The sequence below is a fragment of the Rattus norvegicus genome, chromosome 15, assembly GCF_036323735.1.
Source record: "Rattus norvegicus strain BN/NHsdMcwi chromosome 15, GRCr8, whole genome shotgun sequence".
Lineage (NCBI taxonomy): Eukaryota > Metazoa > Chordata > Mammalia > Rodentia > Muridae > Rattus > Rattus norvegicus.
Window position 1 is genome coordinate 35,765,045 of NC_086033.1, and position 21,852 is coordinate 35,786,896.

Genomic DNA, 21,852 nt, shown 5'->3' on the forward strand with positions numbered 1-21,852 from the left:
CAAGCTGCTGCCGTATTTCTGAAATGGACCTGGCCCTTGGCTGGGTCTGAGGTGGACCGGGGAGCTGCGGAGCCGGCAGACGCCATGGCCAGGCCGCCACTGTGGAGTTACAGAGCTTAGCCGCAGATTCTCATCTGCATCGACTCTGTGGTCTTTCATTTTCCTCACCCCTACTTTTAATGATGGTTCTTAAAAGCATTAGCCTCCCTCCAGCCCAGCACCCACAGAGGTAGTGGAAAAGGGATATGGGAGAAGTGAACCTGCTTAGAAATGGTTTTCTGAAACAAATCCCATCTGCGTTTTCAGGAAATTAGCAGTTCAGTTCTCGGGTCAGCAGCAGTAGCTCGATCCATTTGCAAACACTTCATGGTTATACCAGCAGTCTAGTTCAGAAGCATCAGGATAGCAGCCACAGTTGCACAACCTAGCAGGAACCACCAGGCCTCAGCCGATCCTGCGTGAGTCAACAGTGGAGAGCAGGAGAAGTTCTCAGCTGTGCCTCTCTCTGTGAAGCGAAGATCAGAGGACTTGAGAGACCAAGAAGCATCGCAAAGCTACCTCCACAAGCAAGCCCCTCTTGCTCAAACAGTTCGTTGAGTCCTATTTTCTCTCCAAACATCATGTTTCCTCCACAGGTTTTGCCTCAGCATGAGTCTGTGTTGGCTGACATCATTCTGCCAATTGGCCAGAGTCTGAAGAAGCGGCAAGAAGCCACCAGTACCCCACCAGAAGTCTTGTCTGTTTCTATGGAGTCAAGACAAACGGAGCTCAACAGTGCAGTGTAAGGCAGACCAGTGCATGTGTGTCTTTAGCAAAGAATCCTCCACCACAAGTCCCTTCACGTGCTTGCTTTAGCAAAACATCTCTTCGCCTGTGTCGACCTCAGCAAAACACCATCCGATACAACTGACTTTCTAAAGATCCCTTAAGTTTCCACTTCAACTCTTCCCCCATAAATAATACTTTTGTACCTATTTCACTTTCATAGTTTAATGCACTTTCTCCAGAAGGCCAAGTGGGTGATGGGCCGGAAGGGAGGCTAAAGCATGTAAGAACCACCATTAAAAGTAGGGGTGAGGAAAATGAAGGACCGCAGAGTCAATGCAGATGAGAATCTGCAGCTAAGCTCCATGACTCCACAGCGGTGGCCTGACCACGGCGTCTCTTTAAGCCTCTAACTCCACAAGTTTTAGCTCTGCCGCATCATTACTTTAATAAACTACCCGCTCAACCTCTCTTTTCCCACCTCAGAGATGCCTGGGCTCCTCCCTTCGCCTGCTGGCTATCACTTTAGTGTATTCGCTGTGATAGGGAGGGGTTGTCTTCCTCCACCCAGCCTAACAGGAGCTGTCTGGTCCCTCTGGAGCCTGGTCCCTCCTGAGCTCTTCCTCTCACTCCCCTCCCAGCCAGCCCTGGAATCCCTGCAGGCACACCAGAGTCGGATCTGTGGCCTGGTGGGATTGCTGTTGGCATGGCTGTGTCCCTGGGGGCTTTCTTCTGCAACTGCTGAGGAAGAATGTATTCGCCTGAAGTTCTGTTGGTCAGACCCTTATCAAGAACGCAGTGTCAGACATGAAGAGCTGACTAAAGCATCACAGTTCCTTTTCTTTGAACCTCAGCGTCACCTTGGTGATCTGTATACAAAACCCTTGTCATAGCCATTAACAGTGGTTGGCCCATAAGATTCCTTCTGGTGGGATTTGTTGATTTTTAAAATATGTGTGTGTGTGTGTGTGTGTGTAGGGAAAGAGAAAGAATGAGAGCTGCAAGGAGATACAGAAAGAATGTGAGTGTGCATGTGTTACTGTGTGTGAAGGCCAGAGGACATCTTTAAAGAGTTGGCTCTTTGCTTCCACTGCGTGTTTAGGGGTAAAACTCTGATCATGCTTGCACAGCAAATGCTTTTATCCACTGAGCCATCTGGCCAGTATCTGTTGGATTTGAGTGCACATGGATGTTGATCTGGAAGTAAGGATGTTAGAGAAAACCTTGAGCCAGCAGAGACAAGGGGGAAGCCATCAGGGCCATACATGCATCTCTGAATAGAAGAGCTAGAGGGAAAACGGCAAGTCTGGCAGGTGAGGGAGGAAGCCATATGCGTAATGGGATGCTCCACCTCTAGAAACTGCAGCAGGCGGGTGGAGAGGGCAGAGAACAGTTTGTAGACTATACCGTTGGTGCCCCGCAGTGTCCATCTGTGTGGTTGGCCTCCAGGAAGGAGGTGAATCACAGAAGTCACAGAGGCTTAGGTTTCTCATGGTGTGTGAGCCAAAAAGTCAGACAAGAGCTGACCAAGGTGGGCCAGGACAGAGAGGAGAGACTTATGGTTGTTAGGAACGTAGGGATCAAACAAGGGACTGGAAGGCTGTGGATGGGGACAGGGGCAGCATGGTGGAAAATAGTTTGGTGATTGTTGAAACTTGTTTCTTCCTAAGTGTCCTGTTCCAAGTGTCCTCAGCAGGACGCAAGAGCCATCTTCACATTTGATGGTGGCTCTGATAGGGTGGCTCTGAGATTGGGTATTGTATACCTACAGCATTGCTCTCTCTGTGTAGGCTTGCTTAGGCTACCTGGCCTCTTTAGTTCTATTCCTAGATTCCTCAAGGCTTTTATCATGAAGGAATGTCAAATAATGTCAAAGGCCTTTTCTGCATCTACTGAGGCAATCATAGAATTCAGAAATACTTAGTCTGGGGCTGGAGAGATGGCTCAGTGGCTATGAGCACCCGACTACTCTTCCAGAGGTCCTGAGTTCAATTCCCAGCAACCACATGGTGGCTCACAACCATCTGTAAAGAGATCCGATGCCCTCTTCTGGTGTATCTGAAGACAGCTACAGTGTACTTATATGTAATAAATGAATAAATCTTTATAAAAAAAAAAAAGAAATACTTAGTCTGCTTCTGTGCTGTATGGCATCTGTTGACCTGGTCTACATCTTGGCAATGATGCCATCTTGGTTACAATGTATCATCTTTTTAATGTGTTCTTAAATTCAGTTTGCAGGTATTTTATTGAGAATGTTTATGCCTATGTTTATCAGTGAAATTGTTTCATAGTGTCCTTAATTTTTTGTTCTGTCCTTAGCCAGTTTTAGTATTAGGCTAATGTTAGATTAGTAGAATGACTTTGATATAGTGTTGTCTTTCTCCTCCTGTTTTATAGAACAATTTGAGGAACATGGTGTTAGCTTTTCTTTGATTGTATGGTAGAATTTACAATGACTCCATCCAATCCTGGATATTGTTGTTAGACTCTATTGCACCTTCAGTGTCATTGATATTTATAGATAACATTAAATTACTTCTATCTTCATAATTTAATCTTGGTGAGTTGTATGTGTCTAGAAATTTATCTATTTCTTCTAAATTTTCCAGTCCTTTGGAAGTTTTCAATATAGTCTGTAATAATCCTCTGGATTTCACTGGAATCTGTAGTACCCTCACTTTTTTCATCTTTAATGTCATTAGTGTGAGCCTTTTTTCTCTTTATTTGGTTAAATTGACTAGCTATTTTCAACCTCTTTGTGTTTTGTTTTAGTCCAAGGACACGGTCTTTGTTCCATGTAATCCTGTGTATCCTTCTCTTAGTCTCCATTTCACCAACTCTGCTCTGACCCTATCTGTTGCCGCCTATTGTTTTAGGATCAACTTAGCCTTGTTTTTCTAAGACCTTGAGATACATCACTAGGTTATTTATTTCAGCTCTCTTTAGGTAAAAGAAAGTGTTATTGTGTGTGAGAGAGATTGGGGGTCGCATGTTTGGAACAATGCATAACTTTGTAAAATTGATTCTCTTTTCCTGCCTTTAAAGTGCGATCTGGGCATCTAGTTCAGGTCACATGACTTTCAGGGCAAGTGTCTTTACCCACTGAGCTACCCCACTGGCCCTCTAACGGTTAATGTGTGCAGTCATCACCATAACTTTCCTCCTAGAGCTCCTGGCTATATTTCAAAGGTTCTGATGAGTACTGATGTCATTCAATTCTAAGAATTTGTGAATTTCTCTCCATTTCTTCAACAACCCACCGGTCCCTCACAGGGTAGCGTTCAGTCTCCAGCTCTTGGTGTGGTTTCCTCCTGCTGTTGACTTCTGGTTTTATCCAGTGGTAACTGAAAAGACATAAAGGATTAACTTTTACTTGTGTGCTGCTGTTAGGACTTGCCTTGTACCCTATAATGTAACCTCTGTTAGAGGAGAGCCCGTGGACTGCTGAGGAATGTATATCCCATATCCATTGGATGGAATAGTCTATGGAGTTATTAATTTATAGTTTAATCTGTTTCCTGATTGTTAGCGTGGCGATCTATCTAAGAGAAGAATGATATTATTATTGTCAGGACTATCTGACCTTTTGCTGTTTGTTTTTATGAAACACTTAATGCTTATATATTACAATTATTGCATTTTGTTAATGAATTGTTGGGTTGAATGCAAATACATTATATGCATATATGAATATTAAATAATGTATTTAATTAAAAATAACTCTAAAAAATTTGATACTTAAGTGAAACACAAAGAACCTTATGTTATGGAAAAAATTTTTAAAGAAAATCACAGCTTCCCATGCAAGCCAGAGGAACCAGCACCCATGTAAAAGGCACATCTGTGATCCCAACACAGAAGGGCAGGGACAAGAGGGTCCCTAGAGCTTCCCAGCCAGCTAGCGTACCCAAATCCCTACTTCCAGGTTTAGAGACCTTGTTTCAAAAATTAAGGTAAAGGGGCAACTAAAGAGACATTTAGCATTGACTTTTGGCTTCCATGCACATGTGTGGGCCAGTGTGCATGCACACATGTACACACACATACATCACACATACACACACACACACACACACACACACACACACACTCTCTCTCTCTCTCTCTCTCTCTCTCTCTCTCTCTCTCTCTCTCTCGCACATAATGCCATCATCACAGATTGGAGATGTTGGCCAAACCTTAGGTATATGTCCACTTTTTTTCCTCAAACCATTATTATGTTTGAATCCTGATGCTTCTCTCTTTTTTTTTTTTCCCCCCCTCGGGGCTGGGGACCGAACTCAGGGCCTTGCGCTTCCTAGGCAAGTGCTCTACCACTGAGCTAAATCCCCAACCCCTGTCCTGATCCTTCTCATCAAGAAAATGCTGTTTGGTTTTTGTGCAATGGTGGTTGTTATTGAGTGGAATGCCATGTGTGTACTCTGTAAGTTCCGGGTAGTCATACTTTCAAAAGGATTCTGTCCTTTTTCGTGTTGAATCATCTCATGGGTGATGATGTGGTCTTGAGGGTCATGTGGTAATATTAGTTTTAAATTTACTGTCTTTGGTTGTGTGTTCTGAAGGGGTGTCACTTACTCTCCTCTACTTGTCTTCTTATTCCTTGCTGTAGCGCATAAAATCAGGCAGAGACAGCGGCGGGGGCTCTCGCAGCAAACGAGAGGGGAGCGCTGGCAGTGGTGAGTGTCTCTGTGCACTGAGCACTGAATATGACGAGTTCCTAGAAACACTGAAATCATTGAGAAGTGTGTTTTATGTTGTATGTTCTTTGTCTGTTCATTTGTATACACAGTAACACCTCACTTACTCTGACTTGGCAAGGGATTGTTCTGATAGGGGTACACACACTTACCATATTTGAGCTCTTTAGCTTCTGCTCATTGATTATCAAGTTCAGGTTGGGGACTGGCATAGATGGGCATATGAATGAGGTTTTACTGTGTTATGGTTTTAAAATTCCCATGTAAAGAACTTAGCATGAGATGTCATGTGGTCTCAGGGATGCTGCCAGCCTGGACCTTCAGTCTGGCCTCGGTGGCAGTGCAGTCTAACGAGAAGATGTGGTCAAATCCTTTCTTGATCGCGACAGCACACTTGGGCTTATGAGCCAACCATAAATACTTTACATGATTTTCAAGGTCTTGACATTTTAAATCCCTCAACTTTGGCTCCTTGTGACATCATTTTTTAGTAAAGCATTATAGTGAATTTTCTATTCCATTTCTCGGCTTCTGTGAGGTTGTAGTAGTGACAGTAGAAATGTTCTAAAGATGCTGACAGAAAAGACCATAAATGCTAAATTAAGATCTCTGATTTTTCCCTACATCCTCTCATTCCCACACCCAACTGTCCTGCACATGCCCTGCTCTGGCTAATTAACCATCAGTGTACCTTGTAGCTCACTTGTATGACAGTGACAGAGGGAGAGGAGTAGGGTGTGGTCAACTACTCAAGACAAGACAATTGACATCTAGGTAGAAAGCACAGGGTTCAAAGCTACTGCCAGGGCTGTATGGGTAGGGAATACACATGGGTTTTCTGATTTTTTTTCCTGTGGATAGAAATGCAGTTGAGACAAAGATCCTATTATGAATTCAAAACTCTGCTTTGCTAAGTAAGTTTGCACAATTGTAGTTATCAGTGACATGTAGCTCTAGCCAGACAGCTTGGTTCCTTGAGGGCCAACCTCCTCCAAGTAAGCCTCTATCCCCTGGCTGGTTTCTCCTTAGTGCACAGGAGCCGTGACACACAGTGTGAGAAGTGAGAAGAGCAGTGTTGAGCCTAGGTCGAAGGAGCGTCACAGGCAGTGTGCTGTGTCCCGGAGCAGTTGTCCCTTGTCAGCGTCCCATAGCCTGGCTGCACACTGCTGTCTTCTTGCTGACCCGAGCTCCCAGATACCTCCCCAGCTCCTGCTCTGTAGACTCCACTTGACCTTCAGGAAGCTGAGCTGCATCTTGAGTCTGCATGAGCTAGGCCACCACTCCTTCATCAGCTGGAGGCAGCTGGAACATCCGCAGGCTCTGACCAGAGGTTCTGAGCTAAGCAGGTTGTGAAGCAGGAGTTAGTGTGAAGTATTAGCCACCACCTCCAGTGTTAATGCAGGGTCACATGTGGATAGCACACTGAGAAGAATAAAGCCGGAACATAAACATGCCATGTGGTGACCTGAGACATGACCTTCACACTTACAGACTTTGACTGTAAGTGAGAGACTAAGGATCTATTTCAAAAAATTGTATTAGTCAAGTATTGTACAGCAAGAATCTGTACATGAATTAAAAGAAACTCCTGACCCAGGCCAAGTGCCACCCACCTGTGATCTCGGCCCTGGGCGACTGAGGCAGACAGAAGATCTGGAGTTCTGGGCCAACGTGGGCCACACCCCAAGACCCTATCATCCCTCCCCTTCCCCAGAAGAAAGAAACTCTAGAAGGTTCCCCGACCAAACTGATAATGCATGATTATAAACAGGAAGACAGGGACTGGAGAGATGGCTCAGAGGTTAAGAGCTCCGACTGCTCTTCCAGAGGGCCTGAGTTCAATTCCCAGCAACCACATGGTGGCTCACAACCATCTGTAATGGGATCTGATGCCCTCTTCTGGTTTGTCTGAAGACAGCTACAGTGCACTCACATACGTAAAATAAATAAAAAATCTTAAAAAAAAAAAAAAAAAAAAAAACAGAAGACATGTGACCTGCACTCTTCTAATGAGTGTCCCTTTGATAGCTCATCTTTGGGATAGTCACTGCAGTAAATTCTAGGACTAGACTGGGTGAAAGCACTCCGAAGGCTGAGGCAGGAGGATCACCACAAGTCTGAAGTCAGCCTATGCTAAACAGTGAGTTACCAGATCCACCTGGCCTACAAAGTGAGACTCTCAAAATAACTGAACCAGACTTAAAGAAAGGAGAAAAAAGTTCTCCCAGCAGCCTCCTCAGACTCTGAGGACACATCTCTGTAAAGCGCGAGTTTTCAGGATAAAGACGAGCCTGTTCCCAAAGCTCAGGGCTGCCTGTTCCTTTGTAGCCGGGTGAGCTCCCTCTGGAAGCCTGCCTTGGAGACCCCAGGCCTGGGAAGGATGTGCTGCAGGAGGGAGTCTAGGAAGTCTGCCCGGGGCTCTCGCAGTGTACAGGAAGTACCGGAAGGCTGCTCAGCCCACCCCCACCTGGTGGCCCTTCCCACCTCCTAACTCCTCACAGTGGAGTGAGAGAAGGAAGCCTCTGTCAGGGATGCTGCCAGAGCCCCACCTCCCCACTGCTTCCCTGCCAACTTTAATCCAGTTTGCTTTCTCCCATCCAGTCCATTTCAGGCCAAAACAAATACTTACACACAAGTGAGCTTTATGCTCACAGAACGCTGCTCTGAGGAGAAACTCAACCCTGGTGGCACTTTCCGAGCAAGGCCTCATGTCGCTCGGTTTGCTTGGCACCAGTTTAAAGGGCAGCCTGGGGCCTTCCCTGGGTGCTGCCGTCTCTCCTAACTTTGACCTTTTTGTTCCGCATTTTCTAACGCCTCAAGCGTGTCAATCCTGACGTCTTCACTTTATCCTGTTGTCAGGTGTGAAGGCTTCTGTCAGCACCTACCCTGAAATCAGTATAAACAAGCTATGACCGCCATCTTCCGTCCTGCCTTGAGAATCCACCACCCCACCCCACCCCTGTCTTCAGGTACTCTTCATTTCCATTCCCCTTTAGGGGTTGCTGGAGGGCTAGAGCCCCTCTCCTCACCATGATGGTTAACCTTGATTCTGACAGTTTTCCAACATGGAATACTAAACCCCCACACATCCGCAGATCAGATGGGGAAGAAAGGCTTTCAACAGGGATCCACATAAAGCCTTCCTGCCTTAAGCAAGTGCCATGTCATGCGTTAAAAACAGATGCAAGAGGGAGTTGGGGATTTGGCTCAGTGGCCCTGGGTTCGATCCCCAGCTCCGGAAAAAAAACAAAAAAACAAAAACAAAAACAAAAAAAAAAAACAAATGCAAGAACCAGGTGTGGTGGCACAGGCACTCAGGAGACAGAGACAAGAGGATGTCTGTGAGTTCCGGGATAGTCAGGGATATGTAGAGAGACCCTGTCTGAAGAACAAAGAAGAACTGCAGCGCCCCAGCTTTGAAAGGCTCCACTACAGGAGTGCAAGGGACTGGCATGTGGCAGGATTGCTGGTTTGGGGAGCATAGCTGTCTCTGCAGGGTTCATATCTTGAGAGCTCTGGGTTTGTTGTTTGGGGTTTGTGTTTCAAACCAGAATAGACTCACCTCTTCCCACAGTCGCTCTGGACTCGTAGCTCTGGACTCAGAATCCTCTAGAAGGCTTATTAAAAGATTGCCAAAGCCCACGCCTAGCATTTCACTACCAGCCCTGCTGTCCCTGCTGTGGCAACCCAGCCCATGCAGAAGACCCATGGCTCCGCCTTGAGTTGATGCCAAACTTGAGTGTTATATGGTTACAGGAAAGGTAATCCTGCTGTTACCATGGCAGGTTCCCAGTATACGCCAGTAGAGTCTTCCCCTCAGGTCTCACCCTGCCATTGTCACTACAAGGATGTCACCTCAAGATGCCTCTTTCCAGGGCTCCTCAGTTATCCCCACCGACCTACTGTGGTAGGTGTTTGAGACACTCACTATGGTGGCCAAGGCTGACTTTCAAACTTGTGGCCAAACTGCTTCAGCCTCCCGTGGACTGAGGCCACAGACATGGGAGGATTTTTTGAACTTTATGTTTACAGAATTAACTAAAATGAAATAAACATAAATAATTTTAACTACTTGAACTAAAATTCCACTGCTCTTTTACAAGCTGAGTTTAGGAGTCAACGTTTAGTGACATATTTGATAGACATACAAAAAAAGATTAAACCAAGCCACAATGAATGTCAGCATCTAAAGCCAGCCACACGTTCTACATCTAAAACTCTTCATAATCCCGTTTCTGTTCTCCGTGGATAAACTGAGGCAGAGGATAACCCTGTCTCACCTGGTGTGCTGGTTCCGTTTCAGAGGCCAGGAAACCACCTACACACCTCTGCTTCTCATGTGTGCCTATTCCCACGGCACAAGGGTGCCTGCTGGTGCAAGATGCATTATCCTATCGCCATTTTGTGGGTTAATTTGAGTGCTGTGTTATTAAGGGTTCGTTTTAAATTGTGCTTTTTTTGTTTGTTTTGTGTAATTTTTAGTTGCTTGCTGTGTTTTTCGTGTGATTTTGAGTGTCTTGGATGTGAATTCCCCCGTGAAAATGTGTCTTTTATGTTCCAAGTGATTTTATAATAAAAAGAAAGCACTAGGGCTCAGTGAACAGAAATTCACTTTTCAGTCAACTTTTTGAGGAACATTTGATTTGGAGATTATAGTTCTAAAAACGGGCAATTTTTTTTTTGTTGTTCTGTTTTGTTTTTTTAACTAGAATAGCTCTCAATATTTTTTCTGAAATTTTATGGCATTGTAGAGTGAAAAGACCACACTTGTGTGCCCCAGGAGTAGAGAGAGCCCCAGATTGTAGCCTGGAGTGGTCACTACCATCATACCAAGGAGTGTGACACTGACACCTGAGCTGCCTGCAGGGAGGGAGGAGGCCGCTCTTGTGGAGAATCAAGCCCTGAGGCCAGGCTGGGGACTGTCCTGCCAACCTCACCGTGAGCAGCCCTTCACTCCAAGCTGATGGGGCTGGACACTCTAGTGTCTGACCACTTTGCAGCATGTGGCCTTAGTGATAAGCATTGGAGGACAGAGGGACCCACCATGCTCGAGTCCCTCAGTGTCAGAATCTAGACCTGTTCCCGTTCGTACCCACCGTTAGCTGCCCTGCAGGGCGTTCCATTTGGTTTAGTGATTCTGTAGGCCAAGCCTATATGGATAACCTAGGCTTAAAGCATAAAGCATCTATACACATCTACCAGCAAGGGGGCATCAGACTAAATTATTAGACATAAGGGTTTGAAGGCCATGTTACTGAAAAGTTCCAACATTTTTTGCCTTTCCCCAACCATGAAAACCTATGTAGCCCTTTCTTAGCGTGTTATATATGCGAAAGACTCAGGCCTGTAGTATATCAAACCCTGCTCAGGCCAAGCGTTCTGTGACAGTAGGGACACGTGGTACCAAGGAATTCCTTTGTTATCAAAGTGCTAGTTTACAGTGGCCTTAGCAAGTACACGTCCTGAGCTGTGAGAGTCTGTGTCCATGACCCTCTCCTGAATCTTCAGTAGCCTTATACCTCAGCTGCCTCCAGAAACATCTCCCTTAACAACTTTGTGGTTTTGTGGTCCACTTCTGTGTCTTTGCTAGAGCATATGCTGTTCCTCTGGCCCTTGGCTTGTCCTGAGTTTAAGATCACTATGCTTAGTTCCCCATCCCTGAACTCACTCGGTCTATGAACTCCTTTGTCAAACCATATGGTAAGTTAGCCTGAGCAAGTCACTGAGTGCTTTGTCATGGCTCCCTGTCAGTAACACGATACTGAAAATAGGATCCACCTTCATAGAGTTGCCAAGAGGAAGAAGTGAGCTTACATAGACTAGGCTGGCCTTGAACTCAGAGATCTACCTGCCTCTGTCTCCTCTGTGCTAGGATTAAAGGCTGTGCCACCATTGCGCTACAACAGAAAAACTTACTTTACCAGTTATTCCCTTGGTTTTCCTTCCTGTCTTCCTATCTTTGTTTTCCGTCTTGCAGAGTCAGGGGTGGTGGCACAGGCCTTAGTCCCAGCACTCAGGAGGCAGAGGCAGGCCGATCTCTTGAGTTGGAGGCCACCCTTGTCTACAGAGCAAGTTCAAGGTCGGTCAGGGCTACACAGAGAGCCCCAGTGGACCTCTCTACCAACAATCAGTATGAATCAGGTTCCTAAGCACAGCAGGTACTCAGTGAATGCCACTGTCCTTCTGCCGTTCCCTCCTAGATCTGATTTCTATGTCAGGTATTTAAAGTTCAAAATGATATTAAAACTCTACTAACCCAGTGTTTCTTCTGCTCACCTCTTCACCCAGTCCCTGCATAGGCGCCCTCGCCCCTTGTGAGTGGTGCAAGTGACTGCAGCTGCCAGGTCAGCGTTCCCAATGTCTCCCCTGTCAGCTGACTCTGCTTAGGCTGTAGGTCAACAGGGAAGGAGTGAGGTTGAGGGTCAGCGTGTGTCTGTGTAAGTGTCATTTGCATTGGTATTCCAGATACAGACAATCCCCACACTCCAAGACTGCATCTTCTCCATTATTTTATATCAATGTCATCGTGGGAATGGAAGACCAAAAATAATTTTTAAAATTTCCGATGAATTAGAGTTATAGCTTACAAAGGGGGTCCCTGAAGAACAAATTCAAAAGCATGATAGCCACTGTATTCATGACATATTCTGAGGAATGGGCACTTCTATCTTCTTAGAAAGGCTTTGCTTTAGGAAGTACTGTCTTTCAAAAGTTAGTGGATACTTGACATTTGAAGGGCTTCTTAGCTTAAGAGGAAGGCAAGGCTGAAGACCCATGGGGTATCTAATGTTCAGCAGCCCCTGATAACTTAGAAGGGCCAGTGTAGCCCTGATGAGAGCCATTTCAGTCCAGTCAGAGGCAGTAACCACAGGGAGGGAAGACAGACATTGTCCTTGTGTGCATGGAAGTAGAATGTGCAACCTCAGTGGACACCAACAGCCAGCTAACTTATAAAATTAGCACTGTCTTTAAAAAATCCCAAGGTAGCAACCTCCGATAAGATGGACAGGAGTTTTGTTTTGATTTGTGTCCGAATTTGGGTGGGTTTGGTTTTGTTTGTTTTCTTGAGATGGTGTCTCCCAGTGTACATTCCTGCCTGTCCTGGAACTTGCTATGTAGCCCATCCGAGGCTCGGATTTTCAGCAAACCCTCCAGCCTCTGCCTCACCAGCACTGGAATTATAGATATACACCACTGTGCCCTCAAGATGGGAAATTGTCATAAACCAAATGTCCTGCTGGGATCTCACGGGCTCTATCCACTGAGGATGCTGGACCATGCTCACCAAGACCAGAGAATGGCTCAGCAGCTAACTGCACAGGACCTGGAGTCAACTCCTAGCACTCACACAGCAGTGCATAACTGTTTGTAACTCCAGCTCCCAGAGCTCTAACTCCCTCTTCCGGTCTCTCTGTAGGCACCAGGCATGCAGGTGGTGCACAAATGTGCATGCAGGCAAAACACCCGTACACATAAAATAATAAAATCAATGGCTATGTCCTTAAAAAATAATCAGAGCTGAAGAGATCATAGGTCAGCCTGTAAAGTACCTTCCATGCAAGCACAGGAGGACCCAGATTAGAGCCCTAGAACCCACATAAAGAGCTGTGTGTAATGTACCTGCTTGTGACCTCAGTGCTGGGAGGTGGAGACAGAAGGGTCTCTGCAGCTTTGCCAGTAGCCAGCCTATTTTCATCAGTGACTACCAGGCTAACGAAAGACTTGTTTCCAAAAAACAAGGTCTAAGGCACCCGATGAACAATGACATCTGAGATCATCCTCTGCCTCCATACATGTGCACGTGTCTCCGTGCATAAATACACGTGCGCAAACACACACACACACACACACACACATACACACACACCACACATACACACACACACCATATACACATATACCACATACACACTACACACCACACATACACACACCATACACACATATACCACATAGACACACACACCACACACACACATACACACACCACACATACACACACACATACACACACCATATACACATATACCACATACACACTACACACCACACACACACACCATATACACATATACCACATACATACCACACACCACACACACACACACACACACATACCACATACACACACACATACACACACACCACACATATACACACACCACACACATACACACACCACACACATACACCACACACACACTCACACACACACATACACACACCACACACACACACACACATACACCACACACACCATACACACACCACGCACACACACACATACACACACCACACACACACATATACCACATACACACAACACACACACACACACACAGGAGTGGGGAACCCAGATTCAAACAAAGAACACATATTAGCATACTAATTGAGCTGCTTTTGGCAGCTACTGCAGGCCCTGCTACCTGCGCAGGACAGGATCTTTACCAGGCTTCCTAGCTATCTTTGTATGGAGGATTTGCCTTCAGAGCCCTAAGATTTGGACGCTCGAACATAACAGCTTACAGAGGTGCTGCCAGAGTGCAGTCATAATGTAAGCTAGGAAATGTCCAGAGATCCATAAAGTGAGAAAAATGCAAAGAATGTTATTGGATGTTTAAAGTGTTTTAAGGGTATGACTTGATGGAAATATTTAAGACAAAGCCGCCCGCAGGCTGTCAGGTGCGTGGAGTAAGTGCTGTGTCCTCTCCTCCTGTGCTGAGTGCTTTGGGGTCTAACACTCAGCACAGTGCAGACGTCGAGGAGCCCTCAGGTGTTCCTGTTGTCATTACCTATGCCAGTGTAAGCCATACTCAGTCTGGGCAGGTCGCTGCTTTTGGATCTGATTTTAAACCCTCACTCTTATTCTACCCATCCAGAAAATTAACAAAAGTTCATTACACGATTTTTATGTTCTCTTTAGTTTTTGGTTTTTTTTTTTTTTCTGCCTCGAGTTTATCAAGCACTGCAAATAATTTTCACTCTTAACACTGATAGTTATCAGTGGGCAGGGTCTAGGCTAAGTGTTTCCAGGTTCTTGGCCTCTTAAGAATGAAGTAAAAGCCCATGTGGATTGCAGGGTAGCAACAGAACAACTGAGCTGCACACTGTCAGGCTAACGGCTGCTCCCCGCTGAGGGTGCTCGGGCTCCAGCTGCTCTGTCAGGCCCCGTCCTGGAGTCCAGTTGAAGGGGAGCTTGGTTAGTATGGGCAAACCTTAGCTGGCTCTCTCTCTAGACCGGCGGGTTCCAGTTACATAAGCCCTTGTTTACTGTGCATGTCCCTTCCCACGATGCATCTGATTTTATCATATGTATGCCCCAATTGTGCACAGGCATAGAAGGATCTTTAAAAGTTCACTTTGAGGACATAGCCTGCCTAATTGCCATGTACCCAGAATCAGTCTAAGGTGGATTGGCCCCTTGCCTGTAGTTCCCATATGGCATTCTAGGATATGTTCAGTAGAAACCAAGGACTATCACGGATCGCTCAGGAGAGTAACTTACCATTCTTGTTTAAAGCAGGTCTGTACACAGCTCTATGCAGCTCGGGTCCTAGGTTGTGGGCAGGTTGTGAGGAGCATTGTTGAGAGACAGATGTGAGCATAGCCGAGTTATTCTCTGTGCTCCCCTGCCCCTTTAGGAAGCATATTCTTTGTCAAGAAGCAAAGACTGCCTCTCTCAGGGACTGAGTTCATTTTTATTTGAAGAAACCATATGGTGGAAGTGTGTCTAGTTAGCTTTAACCTTATCTAGTTCGGTGAATAGACCTTATATTTAAAAGATGACTTTGTCGTGGAGGCTGGAGAGATGGTTCAGGGGTGAAAACAGTTGCTGCTCTTGTAGAGGACCCACATTCAACTCCCAGCACCCACATGTGCTTCACTCCCATGTAAGTCCAGTTCCAGGGGATCAGATACTTTCCGCTGACCTTCACAGGCATCAGGTGTTCATACAGTGCACATGCATACATATAAGCAAATCATGCATATGTATACAGTAAATCTTAAAAAATGTTCTTAGGAATCACTGTCACAAGACAAAGAAGAGTACATATGTAAAAATGTGGTGTTGTGGTTCCTTAGCATGTTAAACAAATGCATTTTTATTTTTGTTTTCAGATAGTGGCCAGAACAGTAGTGCCAGTAGTAAAAGTGAACGACTGAGTGCCAAGCTCAGAGCTTTGCCTGGGACAGACGAACCTTATGAAAGTAGCGGGAACAAAGAAATAGGCAAGTGCTGGTCCCCGCCCAGCTCTCCCACCCCAGCCCCAGCTCCTCCAGCACAGCTGGTCTGAGGAAGACCAGGAGGTGGCAAGTGTGTCCTGGGGAACTGCTGAGAATGTGACTTGTGCAGACTGAGGTCACAGCCTTGGAAGAGCATTTCTGTTCACTCTGAGTCATTGGGTTTGCACTGTCTACATCACTCCTGAGTTTCTTGTTTTCTCTATTGCTCTAACTGTGTGATCTCTTTTGAAACCTAGATGCCTCCTATGTGGATCCACTGGGCCCTCAGATAGAAAGACCAAAAACTGCAGCCAGAAAGAGAATCGACGAGGACGATTTTGCTGATGAAGAGTTAGGAGATGACTTGCTCCCAGAATAATATAAACTCTTGTGTGTGTGTGTGTGTGTGTGTGTGTGTGTGTGTGTGTGTGTGTGTGTGTGTGTGTATTTATGGAAGCCAGAAGCCAGCCTCAGGTGTTTCTCAGGCACCATCTATCATCTTTTTAAACTTGTGACAAGGTTCCTCTGGCCCGGAACTTGCCATATAAGCAAGACTGGCTGGCTAGCAACCCCACGGATCCGCCCGTCTCTGCTTCCTTGCTGGGAGATTCATAAGCACATGGTACTAAATCCAGCTTTCTTCAAACGGACTCTCGGGCTTGAGCTCAGGCCCTCCAGCTTGCAAGGCAAGCAATTTCCAATTGTGTTCTCTCTGGCCAAAGAAGTCATTTACCAAAGGGAAGAAATTGCCTTATAAGGTAATGCTCATGGTAAACCTGGGACCAATTGTCCAAACTTTAATTCTGTACACTGTTGAAACTTTAAATGAGTGTATTTTGTTCTTGAGGATGGATTTGTGCTGTCAGTTTTAAGATGGAATAAACCTGTGAAACAACTCCTTAGACTAATGACCTCCTGACTGACCCCGGTGAACCGGTGGTGACTAAGTGAGCGTACTGTACTTCATGAAAGTATTAGATAAATGTGCTCTTTATTCAAGCCACACTGCCTAGAGTTTAGAAGGCTTCTCTGGAGTCTTTGGGATTTTGTCTCATTATGAAGATGGTTCTGTTTTGAAGGTAGCACAAGTAAACAATTAGAGCAAACAGAAACCCGAAACCTCGCTCCTTTTCATGGCTCCCACTGGTGAGCATAGCAGTGTCCCAAAACTGGGAGCCCATTCCTTGCTTTGGGTCTGAGGCTGGGGCAGGGTGGCTTCTGTTCTTTAGACATGTCTGAGAGGCTCTAGATAGTCCAAAGATTGAGACTGACTCTTGTCCAGGATAATTGGTCTTGAACTTGTGGGCTCAAAGTAGCTAAGACTGCAAGCAAATGTCACCTCACCCCAAAATATTTTAAAATAGGAGGGTATTGTGGGGTGCCCAAGCTCAACTAATACATCCCCCATACAACCTGTACACCCAGCATTCAGGGAAAATCATGGAAGAGGAGGCAGAGAGATTGTCAGAGCCAGAGGACCAGGCCATCTGCTGTGAGACACGGTGTCTTCTATATGAGGAGCTGCAGCCATGAGCTCTCAACGATACGGCCACCTGAACAAGATCGGCATAACCGCATCACCAGCTCACACGCCAGCGTGAACGGGGCAAGTCCACTCCACAGGTCTCACTTCTACAAGAGCTACAGGTGCTCAGTGCCTGTCAGAGAATCAGTCTCCTCCATGAATGTCCAATCCCAGTACTCAGCCCTGGTTAGACATACTCAGAAAAAAAGTTAAATGGACTCAGTAGCTTGTGTGTGTGTGTGTGTATGTAATACGTATACGCACATAATAATGAATTTGAGAGGAGGGGAAGGGAAGTGATACAGATATATGAAGTTCTCAAAAAAATTTAAAACACACACACACACATACACACACATACACACACACACACACACACACTATAGATACACTGAAACAGAAAAGGGCAGGGAAAGCTCAATCCAACCACTGGTATAAAGGAGCAGTCAAGCTTTTACACATAAAATCTCATAAAGATGTTAACTTTGCCAATAATTATATATTGTGTATTATTGTTATTATTTTATATCACCTGTGACCTTATAAAAGTCATTTCAGTGGGAAACGGCCCCAAGCTGGAGTACACTGAGCAACAGGAAGTAGGACTTTTAGAACCAGAGAACAAAGACAAGCCACAACACTTTGCTATCAAAGCAGAGAAGAGACAAGCCCAGAGGTTAATCCCTGGGGTCAGGAAGGTTCATAAGTTGCATCATGGAAGACTGGGGGTGTGCGAGCTTGAGTGCAAGTGGGCTTGTGCTCACGGCTCGCCTATGAAAGGTTTGATGAGAACAGATCCAAGCTAACGACCTTGGAGAAGGGGTAAAAAGTGGGAAGTATAATAGGATATTTGTATTGGATACTGTTAGTGTTATTGTCTGAATGTGACATGTCCCCACTGGCTCATGTGTTTGCACATCCAGGCTCCAGCTGCTGATGGTACCTCATAGAAGTCATAGCTTGGTTCTATTTCCTGGTCTGAGCTTCTGCTTGCTTCACTTCTGCATCCCAGAACCTCCATCCACTGAGCCTTCCTTGCCATAGATTGTATTCTCTCAATCTGAGCCAATAAGTGTATCCCGCAAAGATGCTGTTTTCAGGTATTTGGTCAGTGATGAGAAAAACAACTAATATAAGTACCTTGTCACAGCCATGACAAAATGCCTGAGATAACCAATCTAGAATAGGAGGTTTAGCTTAGCGTAGAGCTTCACTGGTTAGTCTCTGGCTCCTTGGTCCTTGTTAGGATCTGTATATGCTTGGTCCTGGGAGTGGCACTATCAGAAGGTGAGGTCTTGTTGGAGTAGGTGCATCACTGTGGGTGGGGGCTTTAAGACCCTCACCCTAGCTGCCTGGAAGGCAGTCTTCCACCAGCAGCCTTCAGATGAAGACAGAATTCTCAGCTCCGCCTGCACCATGCCTGCCTGGACACTGCTATGTTACCGCCTTGATGATAATAGACTGAACCTCTGAACCTGTAAGCCAGCCCCCATGAAATGTTGTCCTTTTAAGACTTGCCTTGGTCATAGTGTCTGTTCACAGCAGTAAAACCCTAAGACAGTCCTGTTGCTTTGAGCCTAGGCTGGTACTTGCGGTGGTTTGAATGGGAATGGCCCCATAGGCTCATACATTTGAATACGTGATCACCAGAGAATGGCACTGTTTGAAAGGACTAGGAAGTCTGTCTTTGCTGGAGGAAGTGTGTCACTGGGGGTGGGCTTTGAGGTTTCAAAAAATCCATTCCAAGTCCAGAGTCTTTCCCTTTCTACTTTCTGTGGATCTGGATGTAGGACTCTCAGCTCCTCCAGTACCATGTCTGTCTGTGTGCCACCATGCCCACCACCATGGTAATGGACTAAACTTGTGAACAGTAAGTCAGTCCCAATTAAATGCTTTGGTCACTGTGTCTCTTCAGAGCAATAGAACAACACAGACAGTACTGGAAGTGCATCATGGCGGAGCAGCCCCGTTCATCTCACGGTTAACCCCTTCAAGGACGGAACCCCAGGGACCTACTTTGCATACATGAACTTCTCCAAACCAGGAAAAAAAAATTGCTTATCTGAGTGCAGCTACTTTGCATGGATTCTGGGAGACCGAACTCAGGTCCTCATGCTTTCATAGTAAGCACTTTAATGGCTGAGCTATCTCCCCAAACCAGGTGTGATATTTTAAAAAAGAGCTTAGTGCAGACAAGCACTGCAGAATGAGAGAACACCGAAGGACTGTAAGAATGTGAGGTAAAGGTGGGTGATTAAACTGGACCAGAGAGGATACAGGGACTGAAAGTGCAGTGTTAGTGGAAAAACCGCATGATCTGAAGACAGAAGTGCAGAACGGGACAGACATGGGACATACATGCTGGAATCAGGTACTAGCATGTGGTCAGCTATTCCTGGACATGGCTACACAATTTGATGTCAAAGATCAGATCAGGGTTGGGGGAGGAGACAAAAATTCAAGTGGGCACTCAGCACCAGGGTGTTACTGTGTACAGGCTGATGGTGCAGGATTAAGAAGCCAAAAACAGTGTAAGGTCCAAGTGTTAAAATCCCCATGAACAGGAGAGGCTCATGGCAGCTGTGAGGAGAACTCTATGAGGGAGCCTCTGAGGAGAGGAAATGTTTGCAGGGGCACCTTATTCAGAAATCCAAGGTCAGCATGGAAGTAGGCAATCGCACGCTGGCTTTGAAAGTGCCAGATAATGACTGGAGGGATGCCCAGCAGGTAACGCTGTCCAACATTCTTGCTGAGGACCAGGGTTCAGTTCCCAGCACTCACATTAGGCCACTTACAACCCACCTGTGACACCAATTCCAAGAGACATGATGCTCTCTTCTAGCCTCGTGGCCACCTCAAAGGTTGTTCTTGCAGCTTTGCTAGAAGCTGAGTGAAGGCATCTGGAACTACAGTTTCAGATGGTTGTGAGCCACCATTTTGGTACCAGTAACCAAACACAGGTCCTCTGCAAGACACCCAGTACTCTTAACTGGATTAACCTTTAAAATATCTTTAGAATTGTGTGTGTGATGGCACACACACCACAATGCACATGCAGGTCAAGATGTATGCAGTGCAGGTTGGAGGACAGCTTTGTGGAGTGGGTTCTCTCCTTCCAGTTGTACTTGGGCCCCAGGGATAGAACCTGGCCCACCCCTAGAACAGGACAAGCCAGGGACAGAACCTGGCCCACCCCTAGAACAGGACAAGCCAGGGACAGAACCTGGCCCACCCCTAGAACAGGACAAGCCAGGGACAGAACCTGGCCCACCCCTAGAACAGGACAAGCCAGGGACAGAACCTGGCCCACCCCTAGAACAGGACAAGCCAGGGACAGAACCTGGCCCACCTCTAGAACACTACAAGCCCATTTCCTACTTGTAAGCTTGGCTCCTCCGTTCAATCACAACTGGATCTTATGCTCTACTCAGTGTAAGTTTTCAGTACCTGGGGGCTTCCACAAACTGAACACTGTTAAAGGTAATCCGGGAGAGGTGAGTTGTCCAGTGGTCAGACACTGGAGGGTACTTTGTTGATTGGCACAGTGGAGTTCAATGGAGCTCTGGTAATGACAAGCTCGCCCTACACCGTGCTTTTCAAATGGAAAATAAGTAGTATTTGAGTGCCAATGTCTTTGTTCCCCGTTTACTAGAAAGGAGACAATGTTAACAATGTAACAATTTATATGCTAGTCAAAAAGTATTTCATAAACCCGTGTGTTTACTAAGAACTGTAAAATGTTTAAGCTGTAAGGTTTGAAGGAACTTTTATCCATAAAGCTGCTACAAGGCATTTCAGTGTTAAATCATGGAAGGCAAGTGTTTTTCTGCAGAGCAGAACTGAAATGCAGTCTAACCACTGGTTTACAACTTGGTTAAAACCCAAAGCTGTAAGCCGTTTTAGGGAGTCAGAAAATATTTCGCACACTTTCAAGAAGTGTTCAGTTAGTCTCAACCATTTGTTTTTATTCTCAAAGCGTAAATGCTCAAAAGTAATACTCATTAGCTGGATGCCTGGCAAGCAAGACATATTTAAATAATGAACAAGTGAGCAAGCTCTTCAGATTCAATGTAGTCCTTCATCTAGGCTGATTCCCCTTAATTTATTCACAGAACTTTAGGCTCATTTTACATGTCTGCTCACACAATTAATTACCATGATTGAGTTCTCCAACACTGTAAAACTAGACCAAGAGATGCCCATTTATAGCATGTGTCAGGTGGGGGAGGGTATTTATTACTCTGCCTTTAGCCGAGTAAGAGGCATGGAGTCGTTTTATGAGTATTTAAGGGAAAACAGTCTCCTCTCGCCTCACAGAACATAAATGGTTTTTAATCTCTAGTATAATTCTTTGAACTATGAAATCCCAGAAGAGGAAGTGGTCCCAAGGAGAGTCCTTCTAGGTTTGAGTTCATTCATTTCCAAGTGGCCTGCCTGTCCAGCTCCTTGGACAGCTTTAATGCCTAGAGAAATCCGTTTCCTCTGAGCCAAAGTCGGCCTCCCGACTGCATCCCCGAGGCCCCACTGGTCCGTGCCGAGACGTCGAGGCCAGTCACCACCTCCTCCTCCTCCAGCCAGGCGGACCGCCAGTCCACTTCTGTAGGGGCGACACCCAGCCCGCAGGCCACACGCCCCGCG

General features: G+C 45.9%; 1 protein-coding gene across 10 annotated transcripts in view; it reads left to right on the forward strand.

Annotated features, from left to right (window-relative positions):
• Positions 1–21,831, forward strand: part of Ift88 (intraflagellar transport 88) — a 101,198-nt gene extending 79,367 nt beyond the window's left edge. For 5 of the 10 annotated variants that reach the window (XM_017599687.3, XM_006252067.5, XM_006252066.5 and 2 more), the window contains 3 exons: positions 5,378–5,444; positions 15,585–15,695; positions 15,947–16,585. In XM_017599687.3, coding sequence (XP_017455176.1) covers positions 5,378–5,444; positions 15,585–15,695; positions 15,947–16,068 — 300 coding nt within the window. In that variant the 3' untranslated portion in view covers positions 16,069–16,585. Of the gene's footprint in view, positions 1–635; positions 782–5,377; positions 5,445–15,584; positions 15,700–15,946; positions 16,586–17,114 lie in introns of those variants that run through there. The other 5 variants (XR_010057818.1, XR_010057816.1, XR_005493725.2 and 2 more) reach the window with 5 other exon arrangements.
• The last annotated feature ends 21 nt before the right edge of the window (positions 21,832–21,852 follow it).